This window comes from Cyclopterus lumpus, chromosome 19, assembly GCF_009769545.1.
Source record: "Cyclopterus lumpus isolate fCycLum1 chromosome 19, fCycLum1.pri, whole genome shotgun sequence".
Classification (NCBI taxonomy): Eukaryota; Metazoa; Chordata; class Actinopteri; order Perciformes; family Cyclopteridae; genus Cyclopterus; species Cyclopterus lumpus.
Window position 1 is genome coordinate 8,016,898 of NC_046984.1, and position 27,138 is coordinate 8,044,035.

At 40.2% G+C, this 27,138-nt stretch overlaps 2 protein-coding genes across 2 annotated transcripts; both read left to right on the forward strand.

Annotated features, from left to right (window-relative positions):
- The first annotated feature begins 1,440 nt into the window (after positions 1-1,440).
- Positions 1,441-3,565, forward strand: LOC117749180. The gene is made up of 4 exons (XM_034559418.1): positions 1,441-1,710; positions 2,014-2,215; positions 2,321-2,470; positions 2,971-3,565. Exons 1-4 carry the CDS (start codon positions 1,540-1,542, stop codon positions 3,192-3,194), a joined length of 747 nt encoding a protein of 248 aa, XP_034415309.1. The 5' UTR covers positions 1,441-1,539; the 3' UTR covers positions 3,195-3,565.
- Positions 3,566-5,099: 1,534 nt separating this feature from the next.
- LOC117748837 (vesicular glutamate transporter 1-like) lies at positions 5,100-16,518 on the forward strand. Its single transcript, XM_034558937.1, has 13 exons — positions 5,100-5,161; positions 11,145-11,397; positions 11,653-11,771; positions 11,867-11,981; positions 12,096-12,183; positions 12,629-12,715; positions 13,239-13,375; positions 14,032-14,181; positions 14,344-14,476; positions 15,227-15,337; positions 15,567-15,694; positions 15,939-16,008; positions 16,188-16,518. Exons 1-13 carry the CDS (start codon positions 5,100-5,102, stop codon positions 16,481-16,483), a joined length of 1,749 nt encoding a protein of 582 aa, XP_034414828.1. The 3' UTR covers positions 16,484-16,518.
- The last annotated feature ends 10,620 nt before the right edge of the window (positions 16,519-27,138 follow it).

A 27,138-nucleotide genomic window follows, 5' to 3' on the forward strand; every position in this document is an offset into this window, starting at 1 on the left:
TTCAGCTGGCAATTTAAACATTGCTCAGACATTCTCAAGGTCTCAGTATTGACTTGGTGTTGTATATTTACATTTATAGTAAGTGTGCCCTTTGATGACCACCAATCGCAATCTAAATGGTTTAATCGGTAATCTATAAAGATTGACCAGAAGAGCCAATCAAATTGATATTTGAACTAAAATGACCACCAGTTGTGAGTTGTGTCTTGATACTTTCTCATTTCTTAATTTTGAAACTTTATATACAATTATGTTAATAGTTAAATAAATGAATATATAACCCTACACAATAAATACAAAGCTTCAAATAGACCCCATGATTAGTATCTGTAGTGGCACCAACAATCTGGATCAGAGCACTGTTCATTTTTTCGAAATTGATTTTTATAACTTGTCAAAAGTATAATAAATGCACAACTGAATAAAACAATGTCCATATTCAAGCTAAAGATGTACAATGGAAATACATGATTAATACTTTGTGGACTGTTTCTGAAAACATGCTGGCCACCAAAATCCACTTCCATCACTCGTTAAGTGCTGCGGCCCATCTACACCATTGTGTGTGCGTGTGTGTGTGTGTGTGTGTGTGTTCATTCACCATTTCTCCTGACATAGAGGCTGAAGGAGGTGTGCAACTTGCTGATGTCATTGCGGACGCTGATGTCGAGGCAGTGGATGTCGGCAGAGGTGAAGATGTTGTTCAGGCGCAGGGTGTTTTCATACAGCACGGTCAGCGTGCAGCTCCCCATCGTGTCCGGCACGCATTTGGGCAGGAAACGCCAGCACACCCATATGGGAGGACTAAAGACACACACACACACACACACATCGTTGTGGTATTTTACCTACATATCAAGCATATCAAAAATCAAATCAAAATGGTAACGGTAAACAGACAGGGTGATATATTTTTTTCCGTACTGATAATTAGCATTGTAACTTGCATTGATCATATTGCATTAAAGATGTCAAAAGCATGTCTTTAATTGCACTAAACATGAAATAAAAAAAAGTAAGTAATGCAGAGTGTGTGTGTGTGGATACAATGCATTATTGTAACAATAACAAAAATGTCTTTGTCCAGAGAGTCCCTCGGGTTGCTAAATTCTTTTATTTTTCACACTTAAATAAAACAGAGAGGTTTGTAATTCTAAATCTTAAAACATATTTTTGCATAATAGTTGTTGGGACCTCATAACAATCATATGAGATTAAATCAGTACATTTATGTCTCAGCAGGGAGCTCTGTTGCACTCATATCAGAGGCCTTTGCTGATCACCCTTGTGTTCCAGCAGCTTGTGTGACCTGCAAACACAATTACACTTAAGTTTATCTAGTTACATTGCTCTTAGAAAAGACATAAATAAAATAAATTCACTTGTTATGGACAAGCAAGCCCTGCCCTCTCTCTGCTCCTTTTTAAACATGAACATATTTGAAAGATTACTAAACATTGTGCCAAAGCAGAACTACTGTGAAAGGAAAGCCGATCAATTTTCCCTTTGTCGGACTCAACAAAACACTTACATTCTCATATGTGTATGCGCGAGTGGAAGAGGACTCTCAGGTGTGCCCTTGGAAATATTAGGTGTCGGGGGAGTCCAGTTGTCTTGGAAGCAGCCTCACATCAGTCAGCCAGAAAGGCAGAGAGAACAGGACCAACACCCGGCAGAGAGAAGCACAACACTTACTCGCTTCCACCTCAGGTAAGTACTCATGATAAGATACGTTTTTAAATGTTAAAACTTGCCTCTGAATAACAGTGGAATTGCTTTTGTGTGTATAGTATCGAGTTTGAAATGTAGTTATTGGGACAGGATAACTATGAACAACAAGTTGTAGTAGAGTATGAAAAACAACTGCAATATAATTTTTACTATTATTAAACTCCACGGTTGGTGGCAAAGAGAAAGCATGTATATAACAAAACAAGTAGAAAACCTTCAGATACAAATGCTATTGTTGTTTTCATTGATTATATTTTTAAGTGTCTTAATATCCACTTGCAGACGTACCAGTGGATGACCCACATGGCGGGCCTTGCAGCTCTCTGCCTGCTGATGGCGTTTCCACTGAGCAGCTCCCAGAGTACCCTGCAGTCTGAGCAGGACATCCACGCCCATCAGGCCCCGGCCGCCCCTCCTCCTCCCCCACACATACGGGACCTACTCAGAAAAGAGGAAACCACTCATTTAAATGCAAAGCGAACGTGTGAGTCCAGTTCAGAGAAATGTTTTCAGTACAACTGCAAATATTTGCAGCAAAACAGAATTTGGGTGAGGAAAAGTCTGACTGATGGTCATTGTGCCTCCACAGATGCACGTGTAGGCAAAGATAACGCCAAAGTGGGTCTGTTCATCGCCGCGGCGACAGGAACCTTCGCTCTGATGGCTGCAGTTTACTGTATCTACAACAAGTTCTACACCAAACACCAGTACCTGCACACCCAGCTTGACGATGACTTGGGTAGATAAATAGACTTTTATTAAATTATTGTTGTATTAAAGCTTCTTTCGGTCTTAAACTTGCCTTCATGGACTGTCAGTAAAACGTGATACTACAGAGAAAACTCAAACAAAAGTGATAGCTATGGGAATAGAAACTCAGTGATAAAAGGAAGCTAAAGATTTAAATACAGACAGTCTCCTCCTCAGCAGACACAGAGAGAAGACTGGGCTTGTCAACATCTGATCTTTTTCCTCTCTCGTCTCTTGGGTATCATTTGCTGTAAAGCATCACAGGCAGGCTGGGTTATTAAACACCAGCATGCTGTATTGTGTTTATGGACTTCCTGGAACTGAAACACGTCCTACTTGCTGTAATTTGGAGACACTAATACATTATGTGTTGCTTTAGTAGTAGAAATACAATAGCAAACGTGTTAACACAGTAGATCAATCAAATAAAATGTTAACAGAAAATATCTACAACTTTTTAAGAGCGGTTCCTCATGTATCTGTCTGCAGATTTAACCAGAGACCCCCCCGTGTTCTTCTCCGCCTCTGCTGGCTCCAGTGTGGTAGATGTGCAGAGGCCTGGTTATGGCTCGCTTTCGGACACTCCATCCATCATCTCTGTGCCACCCAGCCTGTCCCCTCCTCCCTCTGCCATGCCCTTCCCTCCCCTCTTCCTCTCCTCTCACTCCCTGAGAACTATATCAGCAAGGGATCTGGAGAAAGGCTGTATCTGATAATGAATGCTTAGCGAGTGGTGTGAGACTTTTGAATGTGCACAATGTTTTCCAATATCTATACACATCACATGTTTGCAGGCAAATTTCTTTGCACATACACAACCCTTCTAGAAATGAAGGGACTTTTTCGGCGGCATTTGGTGGTAGACTAGATATGGGAGAGTCCTCTGATGTGATACAAGAAGTATCTCCACCACCTGCTGCAATTGCTACATCTGTCAGTTATGATTGTCCACCATAGACCTCGTGACCTGTTGCCTTTTAACTGCCCACACACCTAATCTGCCTTAAATATTTGCCTTTGCAACACAACCTTATGTAGAAACGGCAGCCGTACATTAGCTACATTAAACTATTTCTTGCACCTTATATCGGCCAACCAGTGGTTTGCATGGTATACTCGAAACAAATAAACTGTCCAGTCATTAAAGAAATGTTGTCTCGCATTTATTTCTAATTACAGTCTCTTGTTACACCACATCAGACTTTATTAGAATACTTTGTCATAACGTTAATGGTAGCTCTAAGTGGCCTAGTAAGCCTTCACAGTGAGCCGGCATGCACAATACCAGGACCCTGAAACTGATGCGGCTCAATGGAATCAAGCCATTATTGATTATTTTAGTTACACTCGGATTTCCCCCGCAGTGACACATGTCCTCTGTCACATGTCATGGACCTTTATTCCGGACTCAGCTACACCTTAGGTTTAAGATATCAGAATAAAAAAATAACGTGTGCGTCACTTCTCATGATGTTATGATTTAAAAAAAGAAATAAATTAAAGTCTTTCAAGTTATGCATTCAATAATATTGTGAACATATTGATGACACATTGTCGTTGGAAGAAGGGGAAATACACACTTAGCTGCAATGCAATATATATATATATATATATATATATATATATATATATATATATATATATCCTTTTTTTTTATAAACTTTGGTTTTCAATAGATTGGACATCAATAATATAAATATAAATACTATAAATATTAAGTCTTTTTTATTCCTTTTGGCTGCTTTAATATATACAGTAATCTCCATATCAGTTAGCCTCTCTCGTCTATGTTATCTGACACACGCAATGCTGAGACGAGAAGGTAGACCACAAAATCGGAAACCTGATGTTTTAAAATCCTATTGTTCTTGTTTTCCGTTACTGTTGCGTGTTATTTTTCTTTTCTTTTCTTTTCTTTTTTAAATCGCAGGCCAATCAAACTCAAATATTCGTCAATCCAACCCATAATACATTGGCAGCGTCCCAGGAGCAGCCTGCCACTCCCAAATATAAAATACCTGGGAACTCTGATCACAAGCTCCGATCGGACATTGTTTACTCCTCCTGTCTCCATTCAAGTCTTGCGTCGCTCCAAGAATAGACGCTGCTTGAAAAGTCAGTGCTTAAAACGACCGGCTGGCTGCGAGAAAGGAAGTGACATGTTCCCTTCCACTCACTACACACACTGGGAGAGATTAGCGCGCAGGCAACGGTAATCTGGTTTCAGGACCACGGCCAGAGACACCGTTTGGCCACCAATCCCGTCGAAAGTTGCGTCCGGCGCGCGCTGAACCTTCACGGAGACCAACGAGTGTGAGGAAGTTCATTTGGACATGAAGAACTCTGGCAAACGAGGGGACAGACAATGTTTGCTCGGTTGAATGTATATAAAGGCGTTTGAAGCAGATTACACCTCAGTGTCGTTGACTACAGTTTCCGGTGCACAGGAAGCTGCGGGTTAAGGAGTCCAGCGATCAAGTCAAATCAAGTTTTTTCTTTCTTTTTCTTTTTGTATGTGTGAGTAACAAGGACGGGGCGGAGGGAGTAGAGGAGAAGGCTGTGCGCTCAATCGGGAGCGCGCAAACACTGCACATTGGTCGGATCCTGGAGTCGTGAGGATGGAGATCCGACCGGACAGGTTTAAAGTCGCGGCAGCCAAGACTCTCGGGAAAATATACGGGTATGTAAAATCTGTCTGGGACAAATTAGAACAATAACGTGTTGAAAAGCTAAAGGCGTAATTGCCTTGTTGTGTTAAAAAAGAAAGTTCATACTTTCAAAATGAATACTACCGATACAGTCTACATTCAAAACCTGGTTGTATTACGAGTTATTGATTTTAAGAAGAAGAAAACACGCTCCTTTGAAGATCAAGGTGTCAAGAGGCCTTGATTAGTGTGGATAGATGACCTCGCACAACATCTGTCCCTCTATATAATAATGAATCTGTCACATAAGACATACACAATGTATCCGATATAAGACACTGCTTTCAAGCAGTAGCTTAGTTATACTCGTATATTAGTTACACATATTGTTTCTCAATACGTAATGCGTTGGATCCTGAATTGGTCTCCCAAAGTATCTTTCTCCTTTATTACAGAGAAACAATCAAAGATAATTAAGGTTTCATTTTAGCGTGAAAACGGTCGTATCGGTGTAAAACGAAGCGTTGAATCGATAGCTGGATTAATTTCTCCCCGGCATTATCTGCAGTGCTGTCACATTGTTACATCATGGACGCGTGTTCACGGTTGCAGGTGTATCATGGCACTGGGTTTCCGTGCTACGTTTGATAGAGGGTGCCCATTTGACCAAATTGAATGAGGGGGACTTTGTGTTTAATGTCAAACACGACGTGCGGCCTGTTACGTGTCACCTGTCCTTTGGTATAGGACCTTCATTAACCCTCACGAGTAAAGGCTTCAAACCCTGTGATGGTGGACAAGGGCGGAACTTGGCAGGCAATGTATCATGTTTTACTTCGTGTGGGATTTTAGACTCTCAAGACACATGAATGAAATCAAGTGTGTTGGTGAGAACTCCCGCAGCTCTACACAAACAGTCCTGTTGGCAACAGAAGAAGAAGAAGCGTAACTTCCCCTGCTGAGGTGAGGGAGTCAGGAGGAGTATGGTAGATATCTGAACGTGAGAAGGTATTGATGAATCCCCCTTTCTTCCTCTCGGGATTTGATGGAGCGTCTAAACACTTAAATCCTCTCCATAAATAGCCTCTGCTCGTCCAAGCTGTTGGCCCACGTAAATCCCTGCACACCTTGGCCACCTCTCTCTCTCTCTCTCTCTCTCTCTCTCTCTCTCTCTCTCTCTCTCTCTCTCTCTCTCTCTCTCTCTCTCTCTCTCTCTCTCTCTCTCTCTCTCTCTCTCTCTCTCTCTCTCTCTCTCTCTCTCCCCCCCCCCCCCCCCCCCCCCACCTCTTCAGGGCATGACATCTCACAGCAAGGATTAGGCAACTCAACCCGCGGAAGAGAGCTCACAGCGGCCTAAACGCTTTCATTTCCGTGGTGCGCACGTGCTCATGGTACCCTGCTGCCGTGCGCAACGCGCACCGGCCGGTCCCCCGGTGCTGTTCCCTGCACGCAACATGCTTAACGGGAGCTCAGAGGGGAAGACAGGCATGCCGTGTTGACGTGTTATATGTGTGGAGCTGTATCCGGTCAACAGCATAGGAACCCTGTGTAATTACAGTTATAAAATCAGCCCTTTTTAAAAAAAAAACTATGGTCCTTTCCTATTAAGCAATTTATAATATGTATTTAAATCCCCTGAAGTCGAGACAAAACAGAAACGTGATCTCATTGAAGTAGAACCCACTCAAAGTATCCTGTCATTCAGCTATTTATATCTGGGCTGCAACTAACCATCAGTGCAAAACCTTAAAATACTCAATTTACTAAAATGCAAAGACAAGGAAAACTGAATATTTCCACATTTGAGAACCTTAGACAAGAGGAGGTTTGGATTTTTACATTAAAACAGTATAAATTGTCAAAATAGTTGCAGATGGACTAATGGATTACAGAGTTTATCATTGTTAGTCTAATTTCTGTACAAATATTTCCAAATAAATTCTGTGCAGTTCCCCTCGGTTCTTCCAGCATCTTATTCCTGAGGCTCTTAGCTAGACAAATTGCCCTTAGTATAAATAGGATTTTTATGTTGTCAATCTACACCAGTTATTTGACTCTCTTTTATCCGATCAATGAATCCAAGCTGTTGGACCAAGCTGTTGACCGCCCTGACATTTGTCCTTGACGTATGAATTAAGAGATTAACTAAGACATAACCAGGAATACTCACCTAGCACAATAGGTCATGTGAATTCAGCTTTCTTTCATGCTTTCCAGAATCAAAACTGAGCACGTTTCTTATCGAGTCAAACTGGTTCACAAGAAGCGCCCAAACATTTCCTCACGGGGTGACGAGGGGCAGCGGAGAGAACGTCAGGTAGCTTGTGAGGATTACAACGGCTTTTCTTTAACTCAGGGTCAGACGTGTAAAGTCACTGCAGCAGATACGATATGTGCTATGTGTGTTGGCTGCTGTATTGCCGAGAATGAAAACCCCTCGTGGACGTTCTCTGGATACCGGGGAAAACAAATTGGTGTTGAAGAAGAAGGAAATGTTGCGAATTGTGTGAGAGACGATGCAAGTCAGGGGAGTTGACGATAAAAAAGCAGGGTTAAAAGATGAAGAGGAGAAGAATGAAGACAGAAGACCGCCCAGACAAAAATAGTCCAAGAGAGCCATAGTTATTAATAATTCAAGAGTGAGAATCATAAATACTTGATCAGTCACGAAGACTGTTAGAACCTCTGCTTACAAAGCTTATAGGTTTTATAATTGTGTAGCTTTTATTTTCCCTGTTCTGATTACTGATTTTAAGGGACCGCTGTGATAAGGTTTGTTAGCAAGAACATGAAGACCGGTCTTTTTCTCATGCAATATTTTGGTATCCATGCACTTTTAAGTCTCCATGGGAAGTATACAGCTCCTGACGCCAGAGAGCTTCAATAATGGCTGTTTCAAGATCACCTGCTGCTTTTCTTTCCCTGGTATTTCAGAATTTTTATGGTCCTCATTCCCGGTGACATTCTAGTTAAGGAAGGGTGTTAGAGTACGGAGAGGAACACAATGCTACTCAGCACACAGCGGAGATAATAAAGGGAAAGGCCTACATGTAAGCAGGATGAACAACGTGAGTGAGGCTTGTGTCGCAATGACGGTGTCCTTGGTCCTGACATTGCAAAGCATCTAAAAATATTCTTTGTGCTGACGAAGAGATTTTGGATGGGTGTTAAATCTCTGCATCATCAAACATCTGATGAAAAATATGCGGGAAAAATAATATATATATATATATATATATATATATATATATATATATAATCTTGAAAATAAATAGATAATGTAAATAAAATAACATATCAAATTAAATAATGTAGAAAGGGAGTTTGCTAGTTTACCCTAATCTATCTTAATTCATATACTCAATGCACACCGTGAAAATATAGTATTTCCATGGCACAGTTTTAAATTTTCTCTAAACAATTTAAAGCTGCTGGTCAGTGCGTGTGCAGTTTCAGCAGACCTTCAGTTTCCTGTTAAAACATGAAGTTAGGATCAGTGTCATGATGCAAAAGAAATTCACTGTGATCACATCAACAAGGTATATCACAAAGAGTGATCTATTACTTCCTACTGATATGCTTTTGGCACGTGCCTTATCACGTATTGCTGGCTCTGATTGGTCGACACACAATATAATAGTTTAAGCTGTGATTAAGTATTTTTGACATGGCATGACACTCAGTACATTTTATTCAAAGCTTTACAGCTGTTTTGGCTTTTTTTTGTTGTTGTTGCAATGGGGTCTTTGAAAACAAAAGTTTTAACTTTGGCTGTTACATTTTGTATAGTCCTTAGTGACAACTTGTCATCATATATCACTTCCTTATTAAATTGGGCCTATTGTCATTATCTGACTTGTGATTGGCTTAAAGTCGTGGCTGCAAACACTTAAATTGGGAACATTGCTTTTCGTGTTTGTGCCTCACGCACGTGGAACACTTCACAACACAAAGGTTCAGAAAACCGTGAAGACAAACTACTCTGCTCTTGAATGTCAATCTTATTTATTATTTTCTTATGTCTATTTATTTTTGTTTTAATTATACTCTCAACATCATTGAAAATGAGGGCATCGCATGTCCTTGAAAGTCTCTCAAGGTTTTAATAAAGGTTGAATGAAAGTCACCATTGCCAAACAGTACAGCATTGGTAGTTTGACCCGGCATTAAACACTGACCTACTGCTTAGATTACTTTGTGTAATCGCAGTGCGTTTGTTGGATTTTCAAGCCAACCATGATGAATGCTCACAATAGCCACTGTGGGTGTAGGCTACTGTTATCAATGGTTTGCCCTAGTGGCTCCGGCCAGTCATAATACACTTAAATGCGGTTAAGTTCTAGCCCAGGATCCCAGTCACATTTCCTGTCCTGTACAACCAGCTGTAAAATAGAGTAGTCTATAGAATACATGCCCATCCCCCAGTCCAAGCATTATTCATGCTCTGCCCTGTTGGGTGTTGTATTTTGGCTTAAAGCTGCAGGGCTGAGTGGACTGATACATACTCTCATGTATGTGTCTCTCTATGGTGGATGTGAATTACAATTACTTGACAAAGGCCACAGGGATGTTTGCTTTTAACGTTTACATGTATGAAAAACTAAATATGTACAATCAATACCGCTGTGATATAAAAGGAGCTCTTTGCTCCATCGTTTGGAACTGCAGTGCTTGAGTCTGTTTGAGAACTCAGCATTGCACTACAATGTTTAATAGATGACCTGCTGCCTTTGGATACATATTTGATGCCTGTTAGACTGGAGGCTGGCAGAGGTCATGGTTTCTCAGGGTTTCTCTGCAACCGTATGAACAGAAGTTACAGACAGTGGCAGAAACAGAGTAAAGTAGTTAACCTTGTTTGGAAGGAGAAGAGGAGCATGGATGCTGAAGCAGGTTTTTATTTTTTAACTCTCACGGTATTCCTCACTGTCTGTCAGGAGACAAATGTCTGCTATAATAATACCCAATTTATGAACACCTTGAGAAGACAGGATAAGTCAAAGTTATGTCAACAAGCTCCAGTGGTGGTAGGCTGACAGATAACTGTGCCGACTGTCTCTTGTTAAGATGTTACCAGTCAAATTGACAAGCGAGAAAGATTGTCTGGACATCTTTTATCGAGCCAAGCTGTCAGTCTGCAAGCCTTCAGAACAGGATCTGTTGTCACTGAGTTTAGAAAAAAACCTGGGTTGCTCACCCTCTGACTGACTGCTCTAAAAGAAAATCATTAACATAAAAATCTCAGAGTAAATGGGTGGTTTTCTGGCTCTTTAAACACATTTTGAACAGCTGTTTAGTTCAGTGAGTCTGCAAACTGAACACTGACTGGCATTTTTTCTTATGTCTTATTGTCAAGGTTGTTTTTGTGAAAAGCTGTCTTGATAGCAACATTGCTATATGTCTGATATAACCCAGGCAATCACACAAGCTGACAAAACAGATATACAAGGATTGAGGCTATATCAAAGTTGAACTCCATCCATCCATCCATTTTCAATACCTCTTATCCTCATTAGGGTCGCGGGGGCGCTGGAGCCTATCCCAGCTGACATAGGGCGAAGGCAGGGGACACCCTGGACAGGCCGCCAGTCCATCGAGGGCACATGTAGGGACATACAACCATTCACTCTCACATCTATGGGCAATTTAGAGATCAATTAACCTGCAGCATGTCTTTGGACTGTGGGAGGAAGCCGGAGAGCCCGGAGAGAACCCACACTGCCACGGGGAGAACATGCAAACTCCACACAGAAGGACCGCTCCGTCCGGGAATTGAACCCGCGGCCCTCTTGCTGTGAGGCGACAGTGCTAGCCACTACACCACCGTGCAGCCCATCAAAGTTGAACTATTAAATATAACTTCTTAGGAAACAGATTCACCAGCACTTCAGACAGTTTACTGTGTATATTTCTGGAACAGGACCAAGTGGCTGGCTTGAATCTCCAAACTACAATAGCTTACATATTAAATGTTCCATTCAATTATTTGGGTTTTTTCTAATCCCTTCTGAACAGTGCTCTTGAGAAGAAGCAAGAAAATGGCGAGACCATCGAGCTGTCGGCGGAGGGCCGGCCGGAGCTGGTGGAGGAGAAGGAGATGCCAGTGGTGGACTGCACATGCTTCGGCCTGCCAAGGCGCTACATCATCGCCATCCTCTCAGGCTTTGGCTTCTGTATCTCCTTTGGTATTCGATGTAACTTGGGCGTGGCCATCGTCAGCATGGTCAACAGCCACACCATCTTTAAAGACAACAAGGAGGTCATAGTGGTGAGTGGCAGTGGTCGAGTTGGGAAGTCTACAACCGCAAGTGTTCATGTTGGGTTTTCAGATGATCTAATTATTATTTATGTATGAGATAAATGTTAGGTGAAACACACCATACCACCAAAAGCATGTGGATTCCTCTGATTTTTGTAGTTTGAGATATATATATACATATATATATATATATGTATATGTTGCACGGGCAGATCACCGCAGTGCATTTAAGGGATCGAACTCTAATTAAATTTGTCCCAACAGAAAGCTCAGTTTGACTGGGATCCAGAAACAGTGGGAATGATCCATGGTTCCTTCTTCTGGGGATACATAGTAACCCAAATCCCAGGAGGGTTCATCTGTCAAAAGTTTGCAGCAAACAGGTCTGTTAATGCACTATTTATTGTATGCCAGGGATAATTGTACATTCTTGTATACATACTGAATGTCTCTTCCTGTCTCTTATTTCCTCTTCCAGAGTGTTTGGCTTTGCTATAGTGGCCACGTCTTTCCTGAACATGCTCATCCCTGCAGCAGCACGGATGCACTTTGGCTGTGTTATCCTTGTCAGAATATGTCAAGGACTTGTGGAGGTGCTTGACCATATAGCTTGCTCATAAACACAATAAATTGGGAACAATAAATATTTCAATTGCCATTTTATTCAAAACATTTAGCATAGTGTAATGTTCTTCCCTATCTCACAGGGGGTTTCATATCCAGCTTGTCATGGCATTTGGGCAAAATGGGCCCCGCCTCTTGAAAGAAGTCGCCTCGCCACAACAGCCTTTTGTGGTGAGTCCGTTATCACTCTAATTAATACATTAGCTAATTAAAACAAAAAATTCTAAGCAACTATTTTGATAATTGATTTAACGTTATAGTTATTATTGCTAGCAAAAATAATTTAAAATTCTTGGTTCCAGCTTGTTTGGGTTTTGGACGGCATGCGGCTGGTGTTGTTTTCACCTTCTCAGTCTGTGTGTGTGTCATCAAGGCAAACTGTGGTGCGGAAGACATTTATTATAGGGGGGTAAGAAGTTTTGAAGGGGCCATTGTCCCCCCCCACTTTATGCCCCTGGCCCGATTTGCCATTACGGCTCATGTGATCCAATCGCAATATGGTTTCAACTTTTTTACATTCTATATGGAGTTAACGGTTCAGTGTCAAAGTAAGTGTCAGGGTCATTTAAATGAATTTAAATGGCAGCCCTAAACACATACTTTTCTTTTTTTCTAGGTTCTTATGCTGGGGCTGTGATTGCCATGCCATTAGCTGGAATCCTGGTCCAGTACTCAGGATGGTCATCAGTCTTCTATGTCTACGGTATGAGACCCTTGTCAAATCAAATGTAGATACTTTACTCTTAGGCTACTTTTTTTCTATATATATAACTTGGGAAAATACACATTATCTTTAGTGAAATACAATACAATGTGATTGTTGTCATAATAAACATAACAACAGAGTCCTGCAGTAATTAGTTGGTTATTGACAACACCTATGCACAATATTAAGTTACACAGCAGATACTGACACATACTGAAAGAAGGACAAGGAGACGGCAAAAAGGCAAGCACCATAAATATGAGAACCAGAAAAAACTAGTCCAGTCATGTTACAGTTTACATCCATGTCTCTCCAAATGGTCATTACTTTTAATTTGACTCTATTAGACATTTGTGTGAAATTGTAAACGGTAGGTGTGTTTTGTTACCTTTTAACACCAAATCCTATCAGTCCTTTGAGTCCAGATGAAGAAATTCGTTACTGTTTTTCCGAGATATTGTGTTACGAGTTTTGACACTTACTTTTCCCGTTTCCCTGCCTGTCTTCTTCCTCCCCTCAGGAAGCTTTGGGATCATGTGGTATTGCTTCTGGTTCCTGGTGTCTTATGAAAGTCCAGCAGCCCATCCTACCATCACAGAGGAGGAGAGAACGTATATTGAGGAAAGCATTGGAGAGTCGGCCCAACAGGCAATCACGGTCAGTACGTAGAATAGAATTGTGTAATATGATTCAAACTCTAACACAGTACTAATGTGGCCTACCCTGTTATTTACATTTCCCTCAACTGAATGTGAGTTGCTGCTGTTTAATGTAAAATGTTACGGCAAGGCAAGGCAAGTTTATTTATAGGGCACAATTCGTTCACAAGATAATTCAAAGTGCTTTACGGCTACATAAAATTACAAAAATGCAAATAACATGAGGACGAGACTGAAAGTAGATTTGAATGAAGAGAGGCTGAAAAGGAACGCAATGTAATAGTAATAAGGAAGTTTGCCTGGATGAAGCTTAAGAGGGTGTCAAACATCGTCATGAGCCATTTCTAATAATAGTATAGTAGATGAAAATGAAAGCAACACGGAAATAAATATAGAAAGAATTTAGAAAATACATTTAGAAAGTGTGTATAAGTTTTAACCTCTGATCATTTGTCTCGGCATTCATGTGTTCAATTTATTCTAACCATCATTTTATTGATCACAATGTGCTGGTTTTTAATTTATGACCACAATAAAATCTCAAATAGACAAAACTGGTTATTATGTACCTTTATGTATGAGGAACAAGTCACAGGATTAAAATTCCATGACAAAATCAGTGAAATAAGTAACTTATTTTTTGCTGTGTTACAGAAATTCAACACGCCGTGGAGAGCCTTCTTCACATCCATGCCAGTGTATGCCATCATCGTGGCAAATTTCTGCAGAAGTTGGACTTTCTACTTGCTTCTCATCAGCCAGCCTGCATATTTTGAAGAGGTGTTTGGGTTTGAGATAAGCAAGGTAACAGAAACCAGATGTGGTTATGTGCAGTGTACTGCACCACGAACAAATGTTTGCCAAATGTCCAATAACATGAAATTATGTCAAAGCTCTAGAAAGTCTGTTTCCAGGTTTGGTTCGGTTCCATAACAATATTGTTTTCTTTGTCTCATCTCTCTTCAGGTGGGCATAGTTTCTGCACTTCCCCACCTCGTCATGACCATTATCGTGCCCATTGGTGGCCAACTTGCGGACTATTTGCGCTCCAACCAAATCATGACCACCACTAACGTCAGGAAACTTATGAACTGTGGAGGTAAGAAAGCACATTTTGAATTGCAGAAAGGGGTATACATAGATGTAGTACACAATTAATATAGTTCACTTGCTGTGCTCTTAATGGCAGCTCTTTTCCCCTCAAGACATTAAAACTGATGTAACAAATATATATATATATACAGTATATACCTTATTGGCTAATGGTGGGGTTAACTACAGTATTTAGTCAGCTGTACTGAGAAAAGAGTTGCTGCATAAGGGAAATGATGACTCACTGTTAAGCAGAAGCCCTGCTTCTGTCGGTTATTTTTGAACTTCAGATAAATCGATAGCAAAGTGAAAAGGAGAAGTGTACAGTGTACATATCACTTTGTGGGAAGCTGTCGGTACTTCAGGTTACTGTTCAGTCAACAGCATTTCATGAAACAGGAAGAAAAAGGGCTGAGGAAGACAGACTTAAGCTGACTTGAATTTGCATTTTGCATTGAGACCTAAAGGGATAGTTATGGTCTTTTGTACTTATCATAGTCGGTATACTGCTGACCCGCAGTAGACAAGCAGACATGATTACCAGTACAGGAGCAAAGCAATGTGTACTACTGTAGACGGGGGCAGCAGCAAAATGTAAGACACGTAAGAGTAAGACTTAGCTAAAAGAATCACACACTGAGTACCTTATTTAACCCCACTTCAAAATGACAGAAGCCTTGCGTTATAATGTTAATGTTTTCCATTAACAAGTTAAATCCATTCTTTGTTTTGATTCTCTTTCACTTGTCTACATCAGGGTTTGGGATGGAGGCTACCCTGCTGCTCGTGGTGGGCTTCTCTCATACAAAAGTTGTTGCAATCAGTTTCCTGGTCCTGGCTGTGGGTTTCTCTGGCTTTGCCATTTCAGGTGAAAGCACGTTTTCTTTTTGTAATGATTCTTACTGTTCAGTAGTCGTAGTTCTATATTGTATCAATGCATCTACATTGCCCCCATCAAGAAGCCACTTTTTTATGGAGGACATCAACTTGTTTTTTGAACCTTTTAGCCACAAATATTAAAGCACAAACCTTAGAGCTTGTGAATATAACTTTCCTATCATTTATATGCTAATGTTGTATTTATCCTTCCTCATAAGGTTTCAATGTCAACCACCTGGACATTGCACCACGATATGCTAGTATCCTCATGGGTATCTCCAACGGTGTGGGCACCTTGTCTGGTATGGTTTGCCCACTTATTGTTGGTGCCATGACGAAGCATAAGGTGAGAGCTTGTGTTGTAAAATACATGCAACAATTTCTGTTCTTGTTTTGTTGTCTGAGGGGGTGCTTTTGTTATTACATGGATTATTCCACAAACATGTATGTCGCATGTCCTTAAGTTGTTTGAGCAACTTCATTGACAGGAGTAAAAGGTACTGAGAGTATTGGCTCATTTATACCTTTTTCATGCTTTTTGGTTTTTTAATGCTCTTCCTCTTCTTTTTCTTCTCACCCTACTTTGACAGACGCGAGAGGAGTGGCAGGGAGTGTTTCTTATTGCCTCACTTGTTCATTATGGAGGTGTTATATTCTATGGTGTGTATGACTTCTGTTTTCACAAATTATTCCAGAACCAGAGAGAGTCGAGCGTTCAAGTATGCAACAATCTGTGCATTGCTCTTCATGCAATCTTCTGTAGTTTGGTTGCCATAAGTCTGAATACTGTGCAACGGCTCTGTATCTAACGGATTGATCATGTCTCTGGGCTGCTGAAGGCCTCTTTGCATCTGGAGAGAAGCAAGCTTGGGCCGAGCCGGAGCAGCTGAGTGATGATAAATGTGGCATCCTGGATGAGGATGAGCTTGCAAACGAGACAGAGGAGCTGTATCGCACAAGTGGCGGAGGAGGCTATGGAGCCATGAACCAGGGCGTAGATCCCAATGGAGCCGGAGGCATGGCTGGAGGAGGAGGAGGAGGCTGGGTCTCAGACTGGGACAAAACGGAGGAGTATGTCCAACCAGGAACCAATAATTACCTTTATGGAGGAGGGGGGGAGCGAGAGTTAACATAAAAGCTGCAGATCTTCTGCACATAGCCTTTAGTGAGGCAGAAACAGTACATCAACAGCGTGGAGTTTCATCTGATGGCATGAAGAACTTTGAAAGTGTGGAATAAAATCGAATGCGGGAGCGGACCATTTTTCAGCAAGTTTGACTATATTATCATAACTGAACTGAATCCAAAGAGACTCCACAGTGGAGGTGAAGACACTAGTAAATGTAAAATGTGTGTTTGTGTGTGCAATTGTGTACCTTGTGTGACAGACAACCTAAGTAAGAGTGTATTAGGACTCATCCCCCTCCCTGCAATCTTTCTCGGAGGGCGGTTGGGTTTTAGGCCTGCTGTGGCTTTCTTTGGTGTTTATTCACTGTAATAATTGTAGAAATGTCTATATTATCTGACAGGATTTCATTTGTATGCTTCTCACTTGAATAATTACAAATCTTTCGGCGCACATTGGTCACATGCACACTTCTGTCGTTTGTTTAAAAAACTATTGAGTTTGAAATCAAAACCTCCACAACCAAAAGTGTGCCCTCTAATGAAGGTAAAAAAAAGGTAAAAAATGGTTTTCTAAATGGTTTTCACACAATGTTATAAAAGCTTTTCTCCTAAAAACAATGTTAAGTCTTGTTCTTAATGTGCACACTTTTAAGAATTAGCATGTTACTTGTGCCAATACAACAACATATTTTGCTCTGTAGTATTGGTTTACTCATCCACTAAGAAAATAATTGAACACCTGCAAATATTAATGTACACATCTTTCTGTGAAGTCTAAATAGCCCATACTGATATTGGTAGATGCAGCATTTTGATTTTCCTTATGTACGAGGCCTCGAACCTGTCTGCCTGCTGACAAACTGGGGAATGAAAATGCCTCGTACAACACTAACAGCGATGTCATTACCCATGTAGTTTAAAGACACTTTTATCGAGTCTCTTTGAGACCGTTTTCTTCCAATTGTCCAATATTAGAATTATGTTCAGTATAAATTACTTGTAATGTATGCTTCATTGATTGTATTTTATGTTACTTTTGTGTGAAAGCGATTGATGATCTAAGTGTAAACATCAGTTTATAACCTAATATCCACCACACATGCCAGTGTCTGCTCTCTGTCACAGCGGCAAGGCACAAAAAACCCTGAGCCGAGACTGTTGTGTGGTGCCAGCTATGTAACATATGTCGAAATAAAAAACTCACATAGATCTCAATCAGTCAATTAAAGGTGGACTTTCATTACCTTTCGCTTTATTTTATAGTGCAGCAAGCTGAACATATGTTAAAATATCAGTAAACTGGCTGATTATGGACAACAAAACAATGACATTTCACTGTACATTAGCAATTTGTTTTACTTTTGTTAGTAGATGTTGTAATGTATCTAGCCCCAAAATGAAGGTTAAGCACGGAAACAAATCCCTGTGTTAGATCATGGAAAGATATCCCTTTGGCTGATACTGTTTCATAAAGTGGAGTTCATTGATTAATTAGCTTAATAAATGTTAGGCTTTTTATTGTTCATGTGATCTCATTTTTCATTTATTTCGTTGTTGAATGTTTTGTTCTGGATTGATAACAAAAAATGTATATGTAAAAATCATGTACATGCATTGTATAATAAAACCTAGAGGTGATAATTCCCGCACAATAATTATAGATCTAAGTTATTATTTATAGGCTCTTTATTCTTATGCATTACTCCAATTTTTTATATTGCAATATTATTAGGTGATGTATAAACTGTCATGGTGAAAAAGAAAGAAAAGAAGATGATTACAGCTGAGCTTATTTTAAAATGTTCATTTCAGCTCCTGTTTCGTCGCGATCGAGCCAACTTCCTTCTGCTTCATGCATGATTCAGGCACTGATAATGCAGCTCTTTAAACCTTTGGATACAGTGGTTTCATGTTACCCATAATGCTGTACTCCTCTCCAGACAGTGTATCGATCACTGAGCTAAAGTATACAAGCATAGAAAGAAGAAAAATAGATTTTGGTTCAGGGATTCACTGCTCTGGTCTCTAAAAATCAATGAGATCATACTGCATCCATCAGCCTGTGAGAGAAATACTATTCACCTGGACCCTCTAACGGGCTTTAATATCGGGTTATCTCATCAGGCTCTGCCTTTGCACCGTGATAATGATCTGTGCACTCACCGCCCAATCAGGAGGTAGCAAACACACACTATGAAACACCAGCACACCCATCTCCCTTTTAAACAGGGCCCAGCTGGGCCTGTAGTTAGAGGGCGACGCACACACTCATTAACTTACAATAACCATGCTGCTATACACAGGACTCGTTATTGGCAATCACCAGAGTTGATGGCCGTGAGGGATGTGACGTACTCACAAATGGGCCTGAATCTGATCACAAATAATCCAGACTCAACTGCCGACTGGGCGAAAGACTTTAAAGGGACACGCCGCTGTGTTTTCAATCGGCCTACTCACTGGCTAATGGCGGAAAATGACCAAAAAGCAACATTTGGATTGTAATCAAAGAGAGTATAGTCCTGTTGAGTAAGTAGTGGGTATTGTTTTAGGATTGTATTCCCCAAAGCTTGAACTGTTGCTTGCTCTTGTTTCTGAACTGGCTGCACTGGCTGTTGTCTTGACCTGACACTACCATTCTAAAGACCAGTTTTGTCAACTGGTTTGACTTTTGTTTTCTCCTCCGCATCACACGCATTTAGAGAGATAACGCCTGAGTTGTATGTGTTTGTGGTTTGTGGTAAATTTGATTTTTCTTAAGCATAAAAGCAACTGAGTCTATCTTTTTATGGCTCAGTCTGTTGTTCCTCTGCCGTGGCCTCCTTCTTTTCCTCCACTATCTCCTATTCTCAATCCTTGTCCTTCCCTGGTCTTGCATCCTTACTCACCTCCGGCTGCCCCCTCCATTTCCAAGGTGTGGTATATCTCCTCTGCCATTTCCTCTTTCTTCAGTGCATCGTATTCACCGTCTTTCATCTGTCTGTCTGGTGCTTCTGGGTGAAGGGTGTCATAGGCACCCTCCCTTTGGGCACCCTTCTCCAGCACCTCATATTTGTCATCACCGATGTCTCGTGAACGCAGCGGCACATCCTCATAAATTGGTACTAAAAAGAAGGAAAAAAAGTGCTATTTGATGCCATAGTGTGCTTACCAAAAAAAGAGAAAACGAGTAATAGTTACTCACCTGTGGTATTTCTCTTTTTATAACATATATAAAAAAACACAGCTGCTAATCCCAAAATCAGCAGCACAGTAAACACACCAATTACAATGGATTTGATCGGAGGTGCATCTGAAACAGAGACAGAACATACGTAACTTGAAATCTCTGTGACTGTGACCTTGTGATGGTAAATATTAATTGAATTAGCAGCATTTGTCAGTATTAATTATTGATATATGAATTTTTAAAGAAATGTGTAACAACCAACAGAGCTCCAAATAATCTGAGCAAACAGAAGTGCCAATTAGTTAAAAACTAGTATTGCACTGCCATAAAGTTGGGGGGGCTCAACATTTTAAAAATGGTTCAAATTGATGCCACAGAGATGTATATATATCCTGACTTGTTTTCCATTGCATGGATTAAGAGCCAAAAACACAGTTTGTCCTGCAATTCCCATCATGCAACTCTGTAGCATCATCTTCTAGAACCTCCCTGCTTGGTTAATACCTTCATCTTTCAAACTCCACATCCCCCCTTTTGTAAGAAAGTGTGACAGTGTGTCCAGTCTTCTTTTAAGAATTAAAAGTCTCCAAACTGAAGGTGGGATAACTCTGATGACGGCATCAGTTTCTTTTTGATAAGGTCTCTCCATGGTCACAACATACATTATGGAACTGTTCCCACACAGCTGGATAGTGCTCATGACGAGTAAACGGCTTTTCGTGTGTATTAATATGTCAAGGGAAACAATGTCCAATTCCATTAGCTGGAACAAAAGCAGGAACTCACAAAAGCGACCATTGCTGAGAAAAGACCTCCCAGTCTCCCACACAGCTCTACATGCATAGGTACCACTCGCTTTTGGTATCATGGATCCTTGGCTGGCATCTATAAGGGCCCATGGCGGACCATTATTCTTGTAGTACCAACGATAGGTGCTGGAACTGGGACAAAGTGGACAAGAACACGACATGCCAACGTTTGCAGAGAGAACCGCCCTCATAGGAGGTGCTGGAAAAGAACAAAAGAGGAGACAGACTTGAGAAGATGTCTCCTGGAGAAAAAAAGATGCATGTGTAAAGCATGCAGTATCACACAAAATGGGGCAACTTCATTCAGTCCACCAGCAGTCAAAGGGTGTTGGTTGATTATGCGTACCTTGGACAAACACATCTTGATTATCAGAGACCTGTTGGTATGGGGGCCCGGCAGCGTGCTCCTTGTATGTGAAGGTGACATCACACTTATATCTCCCCTTTGCAGATTCTGTCACGTTAGTCATTTTGTAGGTATAACTCTGGCCTTCCAGAATGACGTAATTTTCTTTGTAGAAAATAGTGTGGCTAATTTGATTGGCGCCCCAGGCCAGGCAATTCAGAGTCAGACTCTCTCCAACCACAGCAGGCAGAGGATACATTTCCAACGATACGAACTTCTCTGAAAGAAGAAGATGATTGCATTTGAGTTAACCTCTGTAATTTAAATGACTAAAAAACACTTCTGAGGCTAGTGCCATGTAGATGATGCTGATAATGTTACATTGTGAAAGGGGTTGCTCGTAGTGAAGAACCTAGAGACAATATTGCCCTGAACCTACATGTACCCTTGGCTTAGTAGTACAACAGAGCATTAAAATAACAGTAGGCCTACCTGAGGTCCTGACCGTGATTTGGTTATTTCTGCGCTGTTGAGTATCAGTACACCAGAAAATGGTCTCCGGGTCTTTTCTTTCAGTTCCATCCCTGCAGACCATCTTCATTGTCAAGCTGCAGGACAACAGAACCTCCTGTCTGCACCACTGGCTGGCCTGTCTTGATGGTGAGTGAGGCACTGGGAGCGTAATCTGAATGGTAAATAGATCAATTATACAATTATTTGGGTATCTCCCATTACATCTCTGGGAGTTTGAGGTGTAATACTTATGTTCACGTGGTACATTTACCCAGGACGTTGAAGGAGGAACCGTCACTCTTTTCCTCGTTGCGCTCACATTGACAAGAGCCTGAGTGCTCGGGCGCAGCAACTCTGATCTTAACGTTTTCGCTTGTCTGCGTTTGTTTCATGCCGTCAAAGTACCATTTGACTCCGCTGCCACGTGTGCTGTTGTCACAGCTCAGAAAAATTAAGTCCCCTGAGAAGATCTGCTTGAGTGTGGGTGAGATATACACTAAGGAGGCAGGACACAAAGGAAAAGAAGACACATAGGTTGTGGAGGCATGTCAAAGGGTGGTCGTACATGGTCATTGCTGCCAACAATTGAGATTGTACATGTCTGAGAGCGAATACAGGGAAGATGGAGGGCTGACACATCTGTGAACACTGATTACCTTGTGGCTTTTGCTGACATCTTGCCAGGAGCACAAACTCTGTAACAAAATGTAAAACAATTATTTTTTCTTTCTGTAGTAATACACTTTCTGTAGTAATACACACACATTAGTCTCTGCCGTCGAGAGCAGGGCATTTAAAAAAACGCTGATTTGCAAAATCCACTTTTTTTGTTGACATAGTGAAATATATTACTTTCGACTCAAACGGTGTGATGGTTCCTTCAATAAGCTAAACCTTCTGTAGGTGGTGCTTTTTTATTATATTTGAATGGTTAATTTGATTAAGTATTTAGTAAAGAAAACACAACATTGTTGAAACATATACATCTCCTTCCAACTTCTCTGGGTAACAAGTATCACTATTACACAATGTTCATCAGCTTGCCCAAATTGAAATTAAAAATACAATTTTAAATTGAGCCAAACACAGTGAGTTAATAGGGTTAGTGTGAGTCTCCAGTATCCTCCCAAGTATATGTGAGCCAGTATCTGCATGCATGTGCATCAGTATAAGTGTATACATTTATCAACTATTACTTGTTCAACAATATTGTTAATTGCTTTACTTTCATGTTCAGTACCAGTGTTAATCAATTACTATAACAATAATAATAAAACCAATCACAAATCTTCATGAAAACATTTGACTTCATACTCAAAAGGTTTCGATTTGATTACAAATTAATTGCATTTAAAATGCTGTAATTATGGAGTGTCAAACATGAGAAAATATAAGATAATAAGATAAATGACCTCATATTATCTCACCTTTAAATAAAAATGTATCAGTTTTACGATTTTGTTTTAACCTTTATTTGCCTTGCCTGGAGATAATGAAAATTCTCTCTCTCACTGACGTCTAGCGTGTTAGAGTGCTTAACACCTAAATGCCTTGCTAAAGGGCACCTCTGTGCTCTTTGTGGAGGCAACACCTTATCTTATTTGTTAAATGGTGAATGCAAAAATTGGTATTAAAGCAATATCAAATCTCACAAAATTCCTGCTGAGCATAATATAACTATATATAACTTTGAACATGATATATATATATATATATATATATATATATATAACTACAAAAAAACGAATACCATATGTATATATATATATATATATATATATATATATATATATATATATACATATATATATATATATATAAATGCAAACTATTAACCCCTGCAATCCTGCAATCCCGTTCACTGGGTCCCTCTTACCTGCCAAGAGCAGCAGATGTTGTGTTCCCCTCATGCCACTGCCGGAGTAACAGACAAGAGCAACAACAAAATGACTGATGTGTTGAGAAGTAACCAGACACTAAGTGTCTGTTTTGAGTCATGTTGAGGAAGCTGAGGGGCTGAGCCAAGCACACAAGAGTTGCAGAAAGAACAAAAAGTTACATCTTTTTTTCTGCATCCATAAATATAAACATTTTCCAAGTAGCATACCAAACCACATCTTAACAGAACTTAACTAGTACATCATACATTGTGACAGAGAATGCAAGAGGGCGACTCAAAAATACTTTATGCTATATTAAGGAACCAAAGCACACAAGCTCATTGTTAAGAAAGACAGAGACACAGAGTGAATTCAAAGTAAATAAGACAAATAAAGAAGAAGGAAAAACTGGACGTTGATGCTTGAGAATACTCTGAGATTATTCCTATAAACCTTCACAGAGGGCAGTTAATATTTTCTTCAAACAAACTTCTTCAAAAAGAGCCTAATCCTTTTCATAAAGTAAAATATTACTTTAGTTTATTATCTTTATTTCAAAGTGTATTTCCATGATTCTCAGACTTTTATAAGAGGAAGATAAAGCCTTTTGAGCAACTACATTCCAAGAACTAGAAAACTGCATATGTTGACATATTTCTGAAAATACGAGCAACATTCAGAGAACCGTTTTATTGCTCACATTTTAGAAATAGATTGAGGTCTCTGTTTCAGTAACCTGAAATGGCCACCAGAGTCCAGCACTGCATCGGTTTTCCTTGAGAAAATAATTCAGGAAAAAGGCCTTATGTCGCTGACTGCGTCTATACAGGAAGCAGCTTTTATACTCTACATCATAGGATATATATCAAATGTTTCCTTTCAGGAGTGAGTAACTGTATACAGGGCTGTGAATTTGCAAAGCAGTCTTGGTTTATTTATGCAGCAGTCACAAGCAGTGATCGTATCGTTTATTAATAAGAGTATAAATATTGTGGACAGTGTATACTCTCACTGAAAATGTACAGATATAATTTATAACCAGACACATTTCAAGCCTGTGCTCGAAAGCAAAACCTTCTCTGTGCTTCACAGCTTCGATTTCATAAATCAATAATTTTCAGTCATCCAGCTCTCTATACTCCCATCTTGTCTTCTGCTCTTCTTTTTCATTCTTCCTCTAGTCCTCTACTAAGTAAGTGCACTCAATAAAACACACAGCAAAAAAGCAACGACAAAACAACCTAGCCAGCATATTCTTCGTACTGTATGGTCCATCTGCCTGTGACCCACTTTTCTCTCCTTGCCTTTTGGCATGAGAGACGTTCACACCGAAAGCTGGAAGAGAGCTAGTGTCTCCTTCTCAGAATAAGGACAATGGGCAGCAAAGATATCAGTGGCACCACGGTAGGAGGGAAGTGTATTAAATACAAACCACATGGAGTGGTGAACCATTAAAGGAGAGCACCCACTAGAGCTCTTGTCAAGGGTTACAATGCAGGTGTCATGTCGTCCAAGAGGCGGGATATGACAGGTTTGAGTACTGTTAATGCATTTCAACCCAGCTCATTTTCTCCTGTCCTCTTTCCTTCTCTTTGATGGGCTCTAAGAGCAACCAAAGCAAGCACAAGGACAGTTATCACTCAAACACTTCACTAAGAATGATGATATAATCTTTCTTGTTATCATCCCACATATTACATACTGAATATATAATTTCTTATATAAGTTGTTCCCTTTGTGGTTGTGGACATTGTCGTAATACTGTTGATGATGATGATTTTCCTTGAGTCCTTCACGGACAACATTTATCACTCGGATTCATCAGAGCTGGACTGGCTATAGTCCTGATAGCCTGAATGATTGCGTTTTCTGGGCATCTTCTGGTTTTGTTTGTTCCTTGTAGTGTGTTTATTGTCTGTTGTGATCTGTGGACTTTGTCTATTGTTGTCTGTATACATTTTTGGTGGCAAATGAGTTTCCCAACTGGGGATTAATACGTTTTCTAATCTAATCTAATCTAAGGTGATGTGCATATCACATTATGGCAATGTGCATGTCATATACCTCTTTATAACTCTTCACTCCCACATTTTTACTAATGAGGTGAAAATGCCACTGAAATAATCATACTATTTGTCCAATCAGTGGATTTGTTAAATAACACTCCCACAAAACGTAATCTGTTCAAATTTAAATCTACATTTGACTATCGTGTCAGTATTTTTGAACTGAAGTGCTTGTTGAACAGCGTTTAAAACCATCTCCCAACGCATAGCTCCTTTGACATTCCAAAACCGACAATCCAACATTCACTTAATGATAAACGAGGTGTGTAGAGGTGAGAAGTTAGGTTGATTTGAAACATCTCTGTCAAGCTCCCTCTTTTCATTCTTCCGTCACCTTCGAGCTTACGACCAAGACATTATTTATCGCCATTCAATTTGAACGGTTATCATGTCATGCCCCTCTCTACATTTGAGTGCGGTCTTTTTGAACATCTATGTACAATGTATCAGTGTGTTTTGTAAGGAGTTATAATTGTACCATCCTTAGTAGGCCAATCTGTGCCATTTTGAAGTAGGGAAATTATCAACCAACCTGGTTAATAAGTTTATGTTTTTGTTTTTAAATGGTTAGTTCACCCAAAACACTAAAACTGTAGGGTGAGGTCCGTGGATCATCCATTATAATTAGGACATTGTTTATCTTGCTGCTTAGTCTTTCAAATGCATTTTTTCAATCTGGTGAGCATAACAAACTAAATGTTGTTTAGCTCCAGCACCAAGTATTTTAAAACCTAATTTTATGGAACCAGAGATGTCTCCATGGCAAGATCCCACAAGGGGAAACTGAGAAATATGTCCTTGTATTTTCGGGAGACCCTTTTACATTTCAAGTTTGTTGAAAGTCAGACGAGTGGGCGGTCACCTTCTTGACAGATTCATAAACATGTAAATGCATTATCTGTCATCGTCTTTTATTTCTTCTGAATAGGTGAAAGCCACATTTTATGAATGGAAAAAAAATCTGTTAAGAAAAGCAGTTTTTCTGTATTTCTATGAGAACCTCTCAACTTCAAAGGCACAAGAGGGACAAAGAAGTGGCCTGAATCCATCTAATGCTTGTGTGAGGCGGGCAAAGATAAAGGGGAGGGAATCACATCATGGGACGAATGTAAGTGTGTTTGATTGATAGAGTGACTGAAATAGTGAGCGAGAGAGAGAAGGGAGAGGATAAAATGAGGTGGAACAATGAGTGACAAAAGGTGAGAGTGAGTAAAGAAGAAAGAGCACTTGGATACGACAAAAAAAGCATAAGAAGCAACTGACAGATGGATGGTCTAGAGTCGGTACACAGAGAGAGAGAGAGAGAGAAAGAGAGAGAGAGAGAGAGAGAGAGAGAGAGCTGGGGAATAGAGTAGGTGAAATTGTGTGTGTGTGTGTGTGTGTGTGTGAATGAAAAACAGAAAGAGAGGCTCAGTACAGTAGCTCCGGCTGGCTCACAGCGCTGCACATTTAAAGACTAGAAGCCATGAAAATGTGATTTGCAAGAGAAAAAGCACATCACTTTTTCTTGTTTTTTTCTCATCTATATTTTATCAACTGGATCTTTCACTCATTTTCTAATCCCGGCCCCCTTTTTACTCTCTTTGTGGTTTATCAAGGAGTTCACTGCGGATACAATGAGGAGCAACACAGCCTGAACTGCAGACTAAAAGGTATTTACTTTTTAAATGTTCATTTGTACTCTACTTTGGTGGAATTGAATAACGTGTGTATCTCAAAATCAAAGTAATGTAAAGTGTATATGATACAAAAACTGAAAAAAATGTAAATGTCCTCTGAGGTCGTATTCCCATGTATTATGTAGGTGGGCAAATAGATCAAAGTGGGACAGAGTCGGAATTACAAAGATTACCAAGCCTTCAAAGTAAAGTAATTGCCC

Bases quoted from the DNA above. Each gene is read 5' to 3' on its own strand.
- LOC117749180 (XM_034559418.1), top strand. From the start codon at position 1,540: ATGTGTATGCGCGAGTGGAAGAGGACTCTCAGGTGTGCCCTTGGAAAT. The intron at 1,711-2,013 runs GTAAGTACTCAT...ATCCACTTGCAG, and splicing joins CTTACTCGCTTCCACCTCAG to ACGTACCAGTGGATGACCCA. The intron at 2,471-2,970 runs GTAGATAAATAG...ATCTGTCTGCAG, and splicing joins CCAGCTTGACGATGACTTGG to ATTTAACCAGAGACCCCCCC.
- LOC117748837 (XM_034558937.1), top strand. From the start codon at position 5,100: ATGGAGATCCGACCGGACAGGTTTAAAGTCGCGGCAGCCAAGACTCTC. The intron at 13,376-14,031 runs GTCAGTACGTAG...GCTGTGTTACAG, and splicing joins CGGCCCAACAGGCAATCACG to AAATTCAACACGCCGTGGAG. The intron at 15,695-15,938 runs GTGAGAGCTTGT...CTACTTTGACAG, and splicing joins GTGCCATGACGAAGCATAAG to ACGCGAGAGGAGTGGCAGGG.